Below are 15,000 nucleotides of genomic sequence, written 5' to 3' on the forward strand. Positions count from 1 at the left end.
GTGCTTGTAGTGTGTGTGTGTTCATGTAACCACATGGGTCTAGGTAGGTCGGGGTCAAAGTTCAGGTGTTTATTATGAATGAATCATCAACAGTGAGAGAACCCGAACTGACCCCACCTGAGAAGAGAGAGTTCTCTGTGTTCCACTGACTGTCTACTAGAACTTGATGAACCTGTAGAGCAGAGACGGGCAACTCCAGTCCAAGAAGCCCTGCAGTGTGGGTGAATCTCGGACCATGATTACTTGATTATGTGTGTTAGTGCTGGGCTGGAACAAAAGGCTGCACAGTCTATTATCTCCAGGAGCAGAGGTTATCTAGATTACAGCTGGTGTATCTGTTGACAGGACAAACTTGCATGACCCCCAGAGTGTGTGTGTGCTTGTGTGTGTGTGTGTGTCTGTGCGTGTATGCGCGTGTGTGTGTGCGTGCGATAAAATCATAGCCTATTTGAAATAATGGCTGACATATTACTGAACGGGGCGGCCTGTACTTTGCATACAGCCAGCTGGGTGTGTCTCAAAACGTTCTGCCTTCATAACCGATTGAAATTCTCAGTCCCTGTCGGACCGGTCTCACCAGGCACGTGCATGCCTGCATGTGGTGTGATAATAAGGCTTTATGAAATAATGGCTGATATATTACTGAATAGGGCTGCCAGAAGTTTGCATACGGCTGCACATCATGTGATGAGAGTGGCCAGCTACAGTGGAGCAGCAAAACTCCAGTACACACACACACAATCTACTACCACCCACACCCTATCCTCCCACCAAAAATCATTCACCCCTCCCCACCTTCCTCCCTCATCTCCTCCTTCCCCGCCTCCCACCCTTCCCTCCCTCCCTCACACCAAGGGGCAAATATTTGATCGCTGATGACAATATTCTGGAAACAGAATGGACTGACGTCTGGGAGCAGACACGAACAAACAACCAACCAAAAATAGGCCTACGTAATGGCGTGTAACAGGAAAGACACAGTCACACACACTACAAAAGCACACACACACACACACACACACACACACACACACACACACACACACACACACACACACACACACACACACACACAACACACACACACACACACACACACACACACACACACACGTAGCTGTAATAACGGTGGAATGAAGATTGGGGCGGAGGGAGATTATCTGGAAGAGAACGGTCCCGTTTCTCATGACTCTGCTCCCACGCCTATGCTATTAACAAATGCTGCCCTCCCCCCCCCACACACACAAACACACACATTTCCAAAAACAGCCAATTCATTCATTCATGACCACAGCGCCTTCGGAAACTATTCAGACCCCTCAACTTTTCCACATTTTGTTACGTTACAGCCTTATTCTAAAACAGATTAAAAAAAACTATTTCCTCAGCAACCGATTATGACAAAGCGAAAACATATTTTAGCAAATTTTTTGCAAATGTATTAAAAGGCAAACACAGAAATACTGTATTTACATAAGTATTCCGACACTTTACTAGAAGACTCTAAATGGAGCTCAGGTGCATTCTGTTTCCATTGATCATCCTTGAGGATGTTTCTACGACTTGATTGGAGTCCACCTGTGGTAAAGTCAATTGATTGGACATGATTTGGAAAGGTCCCACAGTTGACAGTGTATGTCAGAGCAAAAACCAAGCCATGAGGTCGAAGGAATTGTCTGTAGAGCTCCGAGACAGGATTTTGTTGAGGCACAGATCTGGGGAAGTGTACCAAAACATTTATGCAGCATTGGAGGTCCTCAAAAGACACTGTGGCCTCCATCATTCTTAAATGGAAGACATTTCGACGCACCAAGACTCTTCCTAGAGCTGGCCGCCTGGCCAAACTGTGCAATCGGGAGAGAAGGGCCTTGGTCAGATAGGTGGCCAAGAATCCGAAGTTCCTCTGTGGAAATGGGAGAACCTTTCAGAAGGACAACCATCTCTGCAGCACTCCACCAATCAGGCCTTTATGGTAGAGTGGCCAGACAGAAGCCACTCCTCAGTAAAAAGGCACATGACAGCCCGCTTGGAGTTTGCCAAAAGATTATCTGGTCTGATGAAACCAAGATTGAACTCTTTGGCCTGAATGCCAAGCGTCACGTCTGGAGGAAACCTGGCACCATCCCTACGGTGAAGCATGGTGGGGGCAGCATCATGCTGTGGGGATGTTTTTCAGCGGCAGGGACTGGGAGACAAGTCAGGATTGATGGAAAGATCAAAGAATCCTTGATGGAAACCTCCTCCAGAGCTTAGGACCTCAGCCTGTGGCGAAGGTTCACCTTCCAACAGGACAACAACCCTAAGCACATAGCCAAGACAACTTTTTGGCTTTGGGACAAGTTTCTGAATGTCCTTGAGTGGCCCAGCCAGAGCCCGGACTTGAACCTGATCGAACATCTCTGGAGAGACTTGAAAATTGCTGTGCAGCAATGCTCCCGATCCAACCTGACAGAGCTTGAGAGGATCTGCAGAGAAGAATGGGAGAAACTCCCCAAATACTGGTGTGCCAAGTTTGTGCCCAAAAAGACTCGAGGATGTAATTGCTGCCAAAGGTGCTTCAACAAAGTACTGAGTAAAGGGTCTGAATATTTATGTAAATGTTATATTTCCGTTTTGTTATTTTTGTATACATTTAAAATAATTTAATCCATTTTAGAATAAGGCTCTAACCTAACAAAACGAGTGCCCATTTTTTATTTTTGCTCCAGAGACTAAGTCCAGCTGTGCACCTGGTGATTGAACGGGTTACCAGGTGCAAATTTCGAGATGGCTTTTGGGGCCTTCTGGGGGGTGCTGGAGGTCCATGGCTGGGTTGGGGGGGCACCCCCCCACCAGGGTCATTTTGGACGTTTTAAAAAAAATCTTCAAAAAAATGACAGTCCAACTTCTCACTCATTGCACTATGCTCAGCTTTTACTCCAGAGACTAAGTCCAGGCGCGCACCTGGCGATTAAACGGGTTTAAATGCTCTAAATGCCTTCAGGGGGGTCTGAATACTTTCTGAAGGTACTGTACGTCATAAAACCACAAATAACCAAATCTCTCCTCTTTCCATCTCCTTTAGACCAATCCCTTTGTAGCAGTACAAGAGCAGCCGTCAACAAACAATTCCCATTCCACCTCCTAACATTCTGTTGTTGGCAGGCTCCATCCACCTCCTAACATTCTATTGTTGGCAGGCTCCATCCACCTCCTAACATTCTATTGTTGGCAGGCTCCATCCACCTCCTAACATTCTGTTGTTGGCAGGCTCCATCCACCTCCTAACATTCTATTGTTGGCAGGCTCCATCCACCTCCTAACATTCTATTGTTGGCAGGCTCCATCCACCTCCTAACATTCTGTTGTTGGCAGGCTCCATCCACCTCCTAACATTCTGTTGTTGGCAGGCTCCATCCACCTCACATTCTGTTGTTGGCAGGCTCCATCCACCTAACATTCTGTTGTTGGCAGGCTCCATCCACCTCACATTCTGTTGTTGGCAGGCTCCATCCACCTCACATTCTGTTGTTGGCAGGCTCCATCCACCTAACATTCTGTTGTTGGCAGGCTCCATCCACCTAACATTCTGTTGTTGGCAGGCTCCATCCACCTAACATTGTGTTGTTGGCAGGCTCCATCCACCTAACATTCTGTTGTTGGCAGGCTCCATCCACCTAACATTATGTTGTTGGCAGGCTCCATCCACCTAACATTCTGTTGTTGGCAGGCTCCATCCACCTAACATTGTGTTGTTGGCAGGGTCCACATGTCAGTGCTCTCCCACCCCCCTAAAAATACACTACATGGCCAAAAGTACACGCCTTCAAATGAGTGGTTTCTGCCATTTCAAATCAAATCAAATGTTATTGGTCACATACACAATTTAGCAGATGTTATTGCGGGTGTAGCGAAATGCTTGTGTTTCTATCTCCAACAGTGCAGTAATATTTAAAAACTATTCACAACAATACACACACATGTAAAAGTAAAAGAATGGAATTAACACACACACACACACACAGTTGAAGTCGGACGTTTACATACACCTTAGCCAAATTCCGTTTTAGGTCAGTTAGGATCACCACTTTATTTTAAGAATGTGAAATGTCAGAATAATAGTTGAGAGAATGATTTATTTCAGCTTTTATTTCTTTCATCACATTCCAAGTGAGTCAGAAGTTTACATACACTCAATTAGTATTTGGTAGCATTGCCTTTAAATTGATTAACTTGGGTCAAACGGTTCGGGTAGCCTTCCACAAGCTTCCCACAATAAGTTGGGTGAATTTTGGCCCATTCCTCTTGACAGAGCTGGTGTAACTGAGTCAGGTTTGTAGGCCTCCTTGCTCGCACACGATTTTTCAGTTCTGCCCACAAATGTTCTATGGGATTGAGGTCAGGGCTTTGTGATGGCCACTCCAATACCTTGCCTTTGTTGTCCTTAAACCATTTTGCCACAACTTTGGAAGTATGCTTGGGGTCATTGTCCATTTGGAAGACCCATTTGCGACCAAGCTTTAACTTCCTGACGGATGTCTTGAGATGTTGCTTCAATATATCCACATAAGTTTCCTCCCTCATGATGCCATCTATTTGGTGCACCAGTCCCTCCTGCAGCAAAGCACCCCCACAACACGATGCTGCCACCCCCGTGCTTCACGGTTGGGATGGTGGTTCTTCGGCTTGCAAGCCTCCTCCTTTTTCCTCCAAACATAACGATGGTCATTATGGCCAAACAGTTCTATTTTTGTTTCATCAGACCAGAGGACATTTCTCCAAAAAGTATGATCTTTGTCCCCATGTGCAGTTGCAAACCGTAGTCTGGCTTTTTTATGGCAGTTTTGGAGCAGTGGCTTCTTCCTTGGTGAGCGGTCTTTCAGGTTGTGTCGATATAGGACTGTTTTACTGTGGATATAGATACTTTTGTACCTGTTTCCTCCAGCATCTTCACAAGGTCCTTTGCTGTTGTTCTGGGATTGATTTGCACTTTTTGCACCAAAGTACATGAATCTCTAGGAGACAGAACGCGTCTCCTTCCTGAGCAGTATGACGGCTGCGTGGTCCCATGGTGTTTATACTTGCGTACTATTGTTTGTACAGATGAACGTGGTACCTTCAAGCATTTGGAAATTGCTCCCAAGGATGAACCAGACTTGTGGATGTCTTTCTTTTGACTTTCCCATGATGTCAACCACAGAGGTACTGAGTTTGAAGGTAGGCCTTGAAAGACATCCACAGGTACACCTCCATTTGACTCAATTAGCCTATCAGAAGCTTCTAAAGCCATGAAATCATTTTCTGGAATTTTTCAAGCTGTTTAAAGGCACAGTCAAATTAGTGTATGTAAACTTCTGACCCACCGGAATTGTGATACAGTGAATTATAAGTGAAATAATCTGTCTGTAAACAATTGTTGGAAAGATTACTTGTGTCATGCACAAAGTAGATGTCCTAACCGACTTGCCAAAACTATAGTTTGTTAATAAGAAATTTGTGGTGGTTGAAAAACGAGTTTTAATGACTCCAACCTAAGTGTATGTAAACTTCCGACTTCAACTGTTATATTAGATTGAGCAATGTCAATGTGGCATTGACTAAAATACAGTAGAATAGAATACAGTATGTACATATGAGATTAGTAAAGCAGTATGTAAACATTATTTAAACATTATTAAAGTGACTGGTGTTTCATTATTAAAGTAACCAGTGATTCCAATTTATATATAGGGCATCAGCCTCTAAGGTGCAGGGTTGAGTAACCGGGTGGTAGCCGGCTAGTGATGGCTATTTAACAATCTGATGTCCTTAAGATTCAAAAATATCTTGTCTCTTGGTCCCAGCTTTGATGCACCTGTACTGACCTCGTCTTCTGGATGGTAGCGGGGTGAACAGGCCGTGGCTCGGGTGGTTAATGTTCTTGATCTTTTTTCAGCCACACCCGTTGCTGACAGGTGTATAAAAATTGAGCACACAGCCATGCAATTGCCAAAGACAAACATTGACAGTAGAATGGCCTTCCTGAAGAGCTCAGTGACTTTCAACGTGGCACTGCCATTTATTTATATTGATTTATTGAACCTTCATTTAACCTTCATTTAACCTTTATTTAACTAGGCAAGTCAGTTAAGAACAAATCATTTTTTACAATGACGGCCTACCCCGGCCAAACCCGGACAATTGTGCGCCGTCATAGGAGCCACCTTTCCAACAAGTCAATTCATCAAATTTCTGCCTTGTTAGAGCTGCCCTGGTCAACTGTAAGTGTTGATATTGTGAAGTGGAAACGTCTAGGAGCAACCACGGCTCAGCTGTGAAGTGGTAGGCCACGCAAGCTCACAGAACGGGACCACCAATTGCTGAAGCGTGCAGCGTCTAAAAATAGTCTGTCCTCTGTTGCAACACTCAATACCGAGTTCCAAACTACCTTTGGAAGCAACGTCAGCACAAGAAGTGTTCGTCAGGAGCTTCATGAAATGGGCTTCCATGGCCGAGCAGCCGCACACAAGCCTAAGATCACCTTGCCCAATGCCAAGCGTCGGCTGGAGTGGTGTAAAGCGCACCGCCATTGGACTTTGGAATGAATCACGTTTCACCATGTGGCAGTCCGACAGACGAATCTGGGTTTGGAGGATGCCAGGAGAACACTACCTGCATATTGCCAAGTGTAAAGCTGCTCTTCCTCCCGGGGAAGGACTGCCCGTTCCATGATCTCACCATCACGGTTGACAACTCCCTTGTGTCCTCCTCCCAGAGTGCTAAGAACCTTGGCGTGACCCTGGACAACACCCTGTCGTTCTCCACTAACATCAAGGCGGTGACCCGATCCTGTAGGTTCATGCTTTACAACATTCGCAGAGTACGACCCTGCCTCACACAGGAAGCGGCGCAGGTCCTAGTCCAGGCACTTGTCATCTCCCGTCTGGATTACTGCAACTCGCTGTTGGCTGGGCTCCCTGCCTGTGCCATTAAACCCCTACAACTCATCCAGAACGCCGCAGCCTGTCTGGTGTTCAACCTTCCCAAGTTCTCTCACGTCACCCCGCTCCTCCGCTCTCTCCACTGGCTTCCAGTTGAAGCTCGCATCTGCTACAAGACCATGGTGCTTGCCTACGGAGCTGTGAGGGGAACGGCACCTCCGTACCTTCAGGCTCTGATCAGGCCCTACACCCAAACAAGGGCACTGCATTCATCCACCTCTGGCCTGCTCGCCTCCCTACCTCTGAGGAAGCACAGTTCCCGCTCAGCCCAGTCAAAACTGTTCGCTGCTCTGGCACCCCAATGGTGGAACAAGCTCCCTCACGACGCCAGGACAGCGGAGTCAATCACCACCTTCCGGAGACACCTGAAACCCCACCTCGTTAAGGAATACCTGGGATAGGATAAAGTAATCCTTCTAACCCCCCCCCCCTAAAAGATTTAGATGCACTATTGTAAAGTGGTTGTTCCACTGGATATCATAAGGTGAATGCACCAATTTGTAAGTCGCTCTGGATAAGAGCGTCTGCTAAATGACTTAAATGTAAATGTAAATGGTGGAGGAGGAATAATGGTCTGGGGATGTTTTTCATGGTTCGGGAAATCGTAACGCTATGGCATTCTAGGCGATTCTGTGTTTCCAACTTTGCGGCAACAGTTTGGGGAAGGCCCTTGCCTGTTTCAGCATGACAATGCCCCCATGCACAAAGCGAGGTCCATACAGAAATGGTTTGTTGAGATCGGTGTGTAAGAACTTGATTGGCCTGCACAGAGCCCTGACAACTCTATCAAACACCTGAATTGGAATGCCGACTGCAAGCCAGGCCTAATCGACCAACATCAGTGCCCGACCTCAATAATGCTCTTGTGACTCAATGGAAGCAAGTCCCAGCAGCAAATGTTCCAACATCTAGTGGAAAGCCTTCCCAGAAGAGTGGAGGCTGTTATGGCAGCAAAGGAGGGAACAACTCCATATTAATGCCCATGATTTTATAATGAGATGTTGGACAAGCAGGTATCCACATACTTTACTCCATGTAGTGTAGCTCAATGGATTATTCCACATATGGGCCCTCCCACTGAGTAGATAACATCATGATGAGGGTGGGGTGGGTGGCTAACGAGCTGAGCCTAACGATCCCTGGATTACTGGCGCTGGCTAATGACTGTTTGGGGACTAATGCCATAACTGATTTATGGGAAAACAGTGTGTGTGTTTCTGTGTGTGTTTCTGTGTGTGTGTCTGTGTGTGTGTCTGTGTGTCTTTCTACAGAGTGGTGCAGAGGCTAGCTGGGGGTTAGATTAAAGTTGGTATTAACCTATTGATACACAGTTGACTGACAGTGTGGCACGCACGGTGTCTCCCAGTCTCCTCCCCCTTTCTCCCCTTTACGTAAGAGGGATCAATTAGTACAAGCTGCTCTGGACCCTATGTCTCCCTCTCTCCATGGTACCCTCTATATAGCCATGTTATTTTCTACTCCCTATACACTGAGTATACAATACATTAAGAACACCTGCTCTTTCCACGACAGACCGACCAGGTGAATCCAGGCGAAACCCATGATCCCTTATTGATGTCACTTCTTAAATTCAGGCTCTGACCTCCTGACCTCCAGCTGCAGGCTCTGACCTCCAGCTGCAGGCTCTGACCTCCAGCTGCAGGCTCTGACCTCCAGCTGCAGGCTCTGACCTCCAGCTGCAGTGCCAGCTGAAGGAACACTGCTTCACGCCTAGGGCTGGGTGATATAGAATTACTTAACATGAATGTTTTTGCGCAATATTCCAAATGCCTGTATCTTTTTATTTTTTATGAGCGTTTATGTCAGCATGTTGTCTTTTTCGTTTCGTCTCCTTCGCGCTTTCTGTGCTGTGCACCTTCCCATTTACACCAGAGATCTGTATATAATGATGAGATGCTCATGTCTCTCGCGCACCTACAGTGCTTGTCATTTTAAAAAAGCTAGCTCATGGATGCAAACAATGTTCTTCCTCAAAAACATAGCAAGACGACATCTGTTTCAGTAGCTATAGTGAACTAGCTAACTATATAGCTAGGTGTCGTCTAAAATAACCCTAATAAGACATTTTTCACTTAATTAATGGTGGTCGGACCCATCTATGTGAAGTTAGCCACAATAAGGATTAGCCACAATAGTGGACTTTGCGGTTAGCCTTCAAAATAAAAGTATGGCATAATTCTACTGTTTGTAGAATAGTAAAATGTTAACTTCACCAGCATCATAGCAGACGTATCGATGAATCGCTGTGATATATGAAATACGAGTGGTAGTGTAATCAATGTGTAATAACTATGTAAAAAAAACGTATGAGCGCATTAAATTATTATGTGACGTGCAGTCATATTCAGACCCTGATTGGTCAATAAGCTTATTTGAAGTGTAACTTTTTTGACACGCAAAAAACCAAACAGCGTTCCATAGAAATCCTGGTTGAGAATGAAACGCCTGAACAAATGAACAACCAAACAGCACAGCAAGTAAGTGAAAGAAATACATTTTGATTATGTTTTACTGGTAATGGGGACATATGTAAATGCCAACAAAATAACTTTTTGGTCAGTTTGGTGTGTCTGTGTGTAACATTTATTTAACTAGGCAAGTCAGTTTAGAACAAATTCATATTTACAATGACGGCCTACCCCGACCAAACCGTGGCCAATTGTGCGCCGCCTCACGGCCGGATGTGATAGAGCTGGATTCGAACCAGGGACTGCAGTGACGCCTCTTCCACAGATGGAGTGCCTTAGACCACTGCGCCCATGTGTTAACTATTTAACTGCACTAGAATACTTAAAAGGCCTCCAAAATGTTAAATATTGGTTATCGGTATCGGGGTTTTTTGGCAAAGAAAATATTGGTATCGGCCAAAAATGTCATATCGGTGCAACACTAGCATAAAGTGGCCTCCTCGTCACTTCTCCTCTGCTTCCGGAGAACAATATGTTGGAGAGAGTGTCGGTGTGAAGGCATTGTGTGAGGCCAGTGGCAGCTTTCACAACAGTCCTTCAACAGGATGGTTAGTCTGGCTGTGTGGTTGATTAACGTAGAGCTAGAGCTAGCTCCCTCTGGGTTAGTGTTGTGACACAGAAAGCCTCCTTCCATCAACCCCGTGCATGGTTAAATAAGTAAATACTTTGCGACCCCCTGTCGAGGCAGGGCAGGGAGTTGCCATCTGTTACGGGTAACAAGACATGGCTGCGCTCAACAGAGATGTTAGAGAGTGTTTCTCAGGTCTATTCCAGGCCAGTATGAAGAGAGGAAGTGAAAATGTTTAACTAAGAAGGAACTTTTCATGTGGGAATGTAAAACCATGTCACAATGGTGAATCAATCAGTGACTGAGTCACACGAAGACAGACAGACAGACAGACAGACAGACAGACAGACAGACAGACAGACAGACAGACAGACAGACAGACAGACAGACAGACAGACAGACAGACAGACAGAGTGTGTGTAGCCTACCTGCAGTATGAGTATGAAGTAGTCGACAGCCTTCCCTCTCTGGTAGACAAAGTGTTGAGGACAGCGTTTGTCACTGTCGTTGAACTTAATCTCCTGGATGACGTCTGGGTGTCTCAGAATCCTCAACAGAACCTTGTCCGATATCTGGGACGGGCTGAATAACGTCACCTCTGGAGAGGGACACAAATTATAATTTGACTGAACTGAAATTATGTTAAAGACAGAGGGGGTAGAGGCAGACAGACACAGAAAGTAGAGGCAGACAGACAGGGGTTAGAGGCAGACAGAGGGTAGAGGCAGACAGAGGGGTTAGAGGCAGACAGACAGGGGTTAGAGGCAGACAGAGGGGTTAGAGGCAGATAGACAGACAGAGAGAGGGGGTAGAGTCAGACAGACAGAGGGGGGTAGAGGCAGACAGACAGACAGACAGACAGACAGACAGACAGACAGACAGACAGACAGACAGACAGACAGACAGACAGACAGAGAGAGAGAGAGAGAGAGAGAGAGTAGAGGCAGACAGGCGGGGGGGTAGAGGCAGACAGAGGGGGGGTAGAGGCAGACAGAGGGGTTAGAGGCAGAGAGACGGGGGTAGAGGCAGACAGACGGGGTAGAGGCAGAGAGACGGGGGGTAGAGGCAGAGAGACAGGGGGTAGAGGCAGACAGATGGGGGTAGAGGCAGACAGGGGGGGGGTAGATGCAGACAGAGGGTAGAGGCAGACAGAGGGGTTAGAGGCAGATAGACAGACAGAGAGAGGGGGTAGAGTCAGACAGACAGAGGGGGGTAGAGGCAGACAGACAGACAGACAGACAGACAGACAGACAGACAGACAGACAGACAGACAGACAGACAGAGAGAGTAGAGGCAGACAGGCGGGGGGGTAGAGGCAGACAGAGGGGGGGGTAGAGGCAGACAGAGGGGTTAGAGGCAGAGAGACGGGGGTAGAGGCAGACAGACAGGGGGTAGAGGCAGAGAGACAGGGGGTAGAGGCAGACAGGGGGGGGGTAGATGCAGACAGGGGGGGGGGTAAATGCAGACAGGGGGGGGTAGATGCAGACAGAGGGGGGGTAGATGCAGACAGAGGGGGGGTAGATGCAGACAGAGGGGGTAGAGGCAGACACAGACAGGCATGCTGTAATACTGCAATCTGTGCTGTTTTAGAGAGAGAGAAGAGGGAACTGCAACGTAATTCTGGCTGAGCACGCTACAACAGACCACAAGACTAGTGGTGCTGGCAACACAAGTCAATCATTTACGTCATAACATTCAACCTTCTATTTTTTTGTTAAGCAATCAATGAGGGAATTGAACAACATTGGCATTCTTAACGAGTCACGACACGCTTTTACCAGCTGAGCAAGACATGGTACATTCAGAAAGTATTCAGACCCCTTGACTTTTTCAACATTTTGTTACGTTACAGCCTTATTCTAAAATTGATAAAATATTTTTTACCTCATCAATCTACACACAATACCCCATAACGACAAAGCAAAAACATGTTTTTAGGAATTTTTACAAACGTATGAGAAATCAAAAAACAAAAATATCACGTTTACATAAGTATTCAGACTCTTTACTCAGTACTCTGTTGAAGCACCTTTGGCAGCGATTACAGCCTCGAGTCTTCTTGGGTATGACTCTACAAGCTTGGCACACCTGTATTTGGGGAGTTTCTCCCATTCTCTGCAGATCCTCTCAAGGTCTGTCAGGTTGGATGGGGAGCGTTGCTGCACAGCTATTTTCAGGTTTCTCCAGAGATGTTTGATCTGGTTCAAGTCCGGGCTCTGGCTGGGCCACTCAAGGACATTTAGAGACTTGTCCCAAAGCCACTTCTGTGTTGTCTTGGCTGTGTGCTTAGGGTCTTTGTCCTGGTGGAAGGTGACTATTCGCCCCCCAGTCTGAGGTCCTGAGTGCTCTGGAGGAGGTTTTCAGCAAGGATCTCTCTGTACTTTGTTCTGTTCATCTTTCCATCAATCCTGACTAGTCTCCCAGTCCCTGCTGCTGAAAAACATCCCCACAGCATGATGCTGCCACCACCATGCTTCACCGTAGGGATGGTACCAGGTTTCATCCAGATGTGAAACTTGGCATTCAGTTCAATCTTGGTTTCATCAGACCAGAAAATCTTGTTTCTCATGGTCTGAGAGTCTTTCAGTGCCTTTTGGCAAACTCCAAGTGAGCTGTCATGTGCCTTTTACTGAAGAGTGGTTTCTGTCTGGCTACTCTACCACAAAGGCCTGATTGGTGGAGTGCTGCAGAGATGGTTGTCCTTCTATAATGTTCTCCCATCTCCACAGAGGAACTCTGTCAAAGTGACCATCGGGTTCTAGGTCACCTCCCTGACCAAGGCCCTTAGAAAGCCCTTCCTTTGACCTCATGGCTTGGTTTTTGCTCTGACATGCGCTGTCTACTGTGGGACCTTATATAAACAGGTGTGTGCCTTTCCAAATCATGTCCAATCAATTGCATTCTCAAGGATGATCAATGGAAACATGATGCACCTGAGCTCAATTTCGAGTCTCATAGCAAAGAGTCAGAATACTTATGTAAATACAGTTCCTCTGTTTTTATTTTCAATAAATGTGCAAACATTTCTAAAAACATGTTTTTGCTTTTTCATTACGGGGTATTGTGTGTAGATTTATGAGGATTTAAAACAAAAACTATTTTAGAATAAGGCTGTAACGTAAAACAAAATGTGGAAAAAGTCAAGGGGATTGAATATTTTCCAAATGCACTGTATTGTGGCATATTGTGGTTGGGTAGTGTGTGACTGTGTGTTGCATTGTGTCGTTTGGAGGTCAAGCATTCTAACCTGTTGCCAGGAAACGGTGAGCGGCCAATAGCAGCTGAGGGGAGATCTTGACTTTGGATTCGCTCTCGCTCTGTTTGAAGGCGGAGAAATCTCGTTTGTTCTTATTGGGTGCCACCTTCTTCCTGTTTCTGCTGTTGTCAGCTAGGTGAGAGACAACACAAAAGGACAGAACACAAAAGGACAGGTTACAGATTAGGGCAGAATCTAAACTGCATTTCCTTGGTTCCTCGAATCCTCTCCTCCTTCTCAAAACCCATTGGAGGAGAAGGTCAGAGGGGAGGGACATCTGATAAGCATCTGACCGAGGACCCCAATCTCAAAACAGTTTATCCCGAGTGGATTAATATTGTTAATTTGTGTCACATGGCAGATTTTAGAACCACTGGTCAGCTTTGCATTCTTTTGAAAAATGTGATTTATATGATTTTATTTGATCTTTTATAAACAATACAAAAGAAACACATACTAAAAAGACCCACTAGCCCCAACCCTAATCACTCTGCCACATGGCCTCAAACTGCACCATTTTGTTTCTCTCCGTCGTCCACGCTCTTTAAAATGTTTAGAATATAAAGCATGGGGAGGATTGGCTGATTTTCAGTTTTTTTAGTATAGGTTTTTGTTGTTTTAAGATAATTGATGAGAAGAGTTTTGTCCAACCCATCGGGTATCTCACTGCACCCTCATGTCTTGAAATATACAGCCAGACGAATTAAAAGCACATTTACAATACCGCTTCACATCCATCTTTCCAACTCCGCCCATAGCTTTTGTACCATTCCCAGAAGGCTTAGTGAGTCATTAGTAGGTTTACACTTCAGACAGGACTCTGACGTTGTGCTGTAGAATTTGTGAATTGTGTCTCTTGTATAGTAATAAATACTGGATTAAGCGTACGTTTTCGTTAACTGTAATCTCATTCGTTATGTTTCAACATTCCCTCCATCTTGTGCCAATATCAGTTATTTTTAAGTCTTGGTTCCAATAGTTGTTTTTTTTTTCTAAGAGGTTGTCAGTTGGATATGCTCTCTGGAAGGTTTTCTATATCTTATCTATCATATGAACATCCTTTTCTGACATAGGTTTCCCTCAAGATTGCTCTCGTGTCCAAACGATTTCAAATCAACGTTTTTGTGACATAAACTTTTAAGGTGGATGTACTTGAAAATATCTACATTGGTCAGTCCAAAAATGCTTTTTAATTCTGTCATGGAAATAAATGTATTTCCTACTACCAGGTCATTTACGGTTTTTTTATGCCTTTAGTTTTCCATGTGGGACAATTTATCGATGAATTCTGAAAAGCAAACCAAGGATTGATCCATAATGTTGTGTTTTTAGGGAGGGATATTGGTTCTTGTAGAACCAATACATGTTCTTCCATATTCTTATAGTGTTCTTAACTGTGAAGTTGTTCATGTTCTTTGCTTTATCCTTTGAAAACAGACACGTAAAACCATTCTGGGGATGAGCATCCGCATTCTAAGGGTATGTACTAAATATCTATAAAGGCTAAAAAAATGAGTTATGGGCTCATGTTCTATGAACACACATGTTGTAATAAACATGTTATAACCCAGTAGACTCACTGTAAAGGTCCGACTCGTCCAGGATCTCTGATTTGATGATCTCCTCGATGACGTCTTCCAAGGTAACCAATCCCAGCACCTCGTAGAACGGATCCCCCTCGCCCTCATTATTCACCTTCTGAACGATGGCCAGGTGGGACTTACCTGG

General features: G+C 45.4%; 1 protein-coding gene and 1 long non-coding RNA gene across 2 annotated transcripts in view; both read right to left on the reverse strand.

Annotated features, from left to right (window-relative positions):
• Positions 1 to 15,000, reverse strand: part of LOC115199666 (metal transporter CNNM4) — a 65,954-nt gene that overhangs the window by 569 nt on the left and 50,385 nt on the right. The window contains exons 2-4 of the mRNA XM_029761972.1: positions 14,853 to 14,996; positions 13,264 to 13,404; positions 10,445 to 10,614 (exon numbers count right to left, since the gene is read on the reverse strand). Coding sequence (XP_029617832.1) covers positions 10,445 to 10,614; positions 13,264 to 13,404; positions 14,853 to 14,996 — 455 coding nt within the window. The remainder of the gene's footprint in view (positions 1 to 10,444; positions 10,615 to 13,263; positions 13,405 to 14,852; positions 14,997 to 15,000) is intronic.
• Positions 2,989 to 3,649, reverse strand: LOC115200533 (uncharacterized). The gene is made up of 2 exons (XR_003879533.1): positions 3,226 to 3,649; positions 2,989 to 3,120 (listed from the first exon to the last, which is right to left on the reverse strand). It is a non-coding gene; the product is annotated as an uncharacterized LOC115200533 (long non-coding RNA).

This window comes from Salmo trutta, chromosome 9, assembly GCF_901001165.1.
Source record: "Salmo trutta chromosome 9, fSalTru1.1, whole genome shotgun sequence".
Taxonomy (NCBI): Eukaryota; Metazoa; Chordata; class Actinopteri; order Salmoniformes; family Salmonidae; genus Salmo; species Salmo trutta.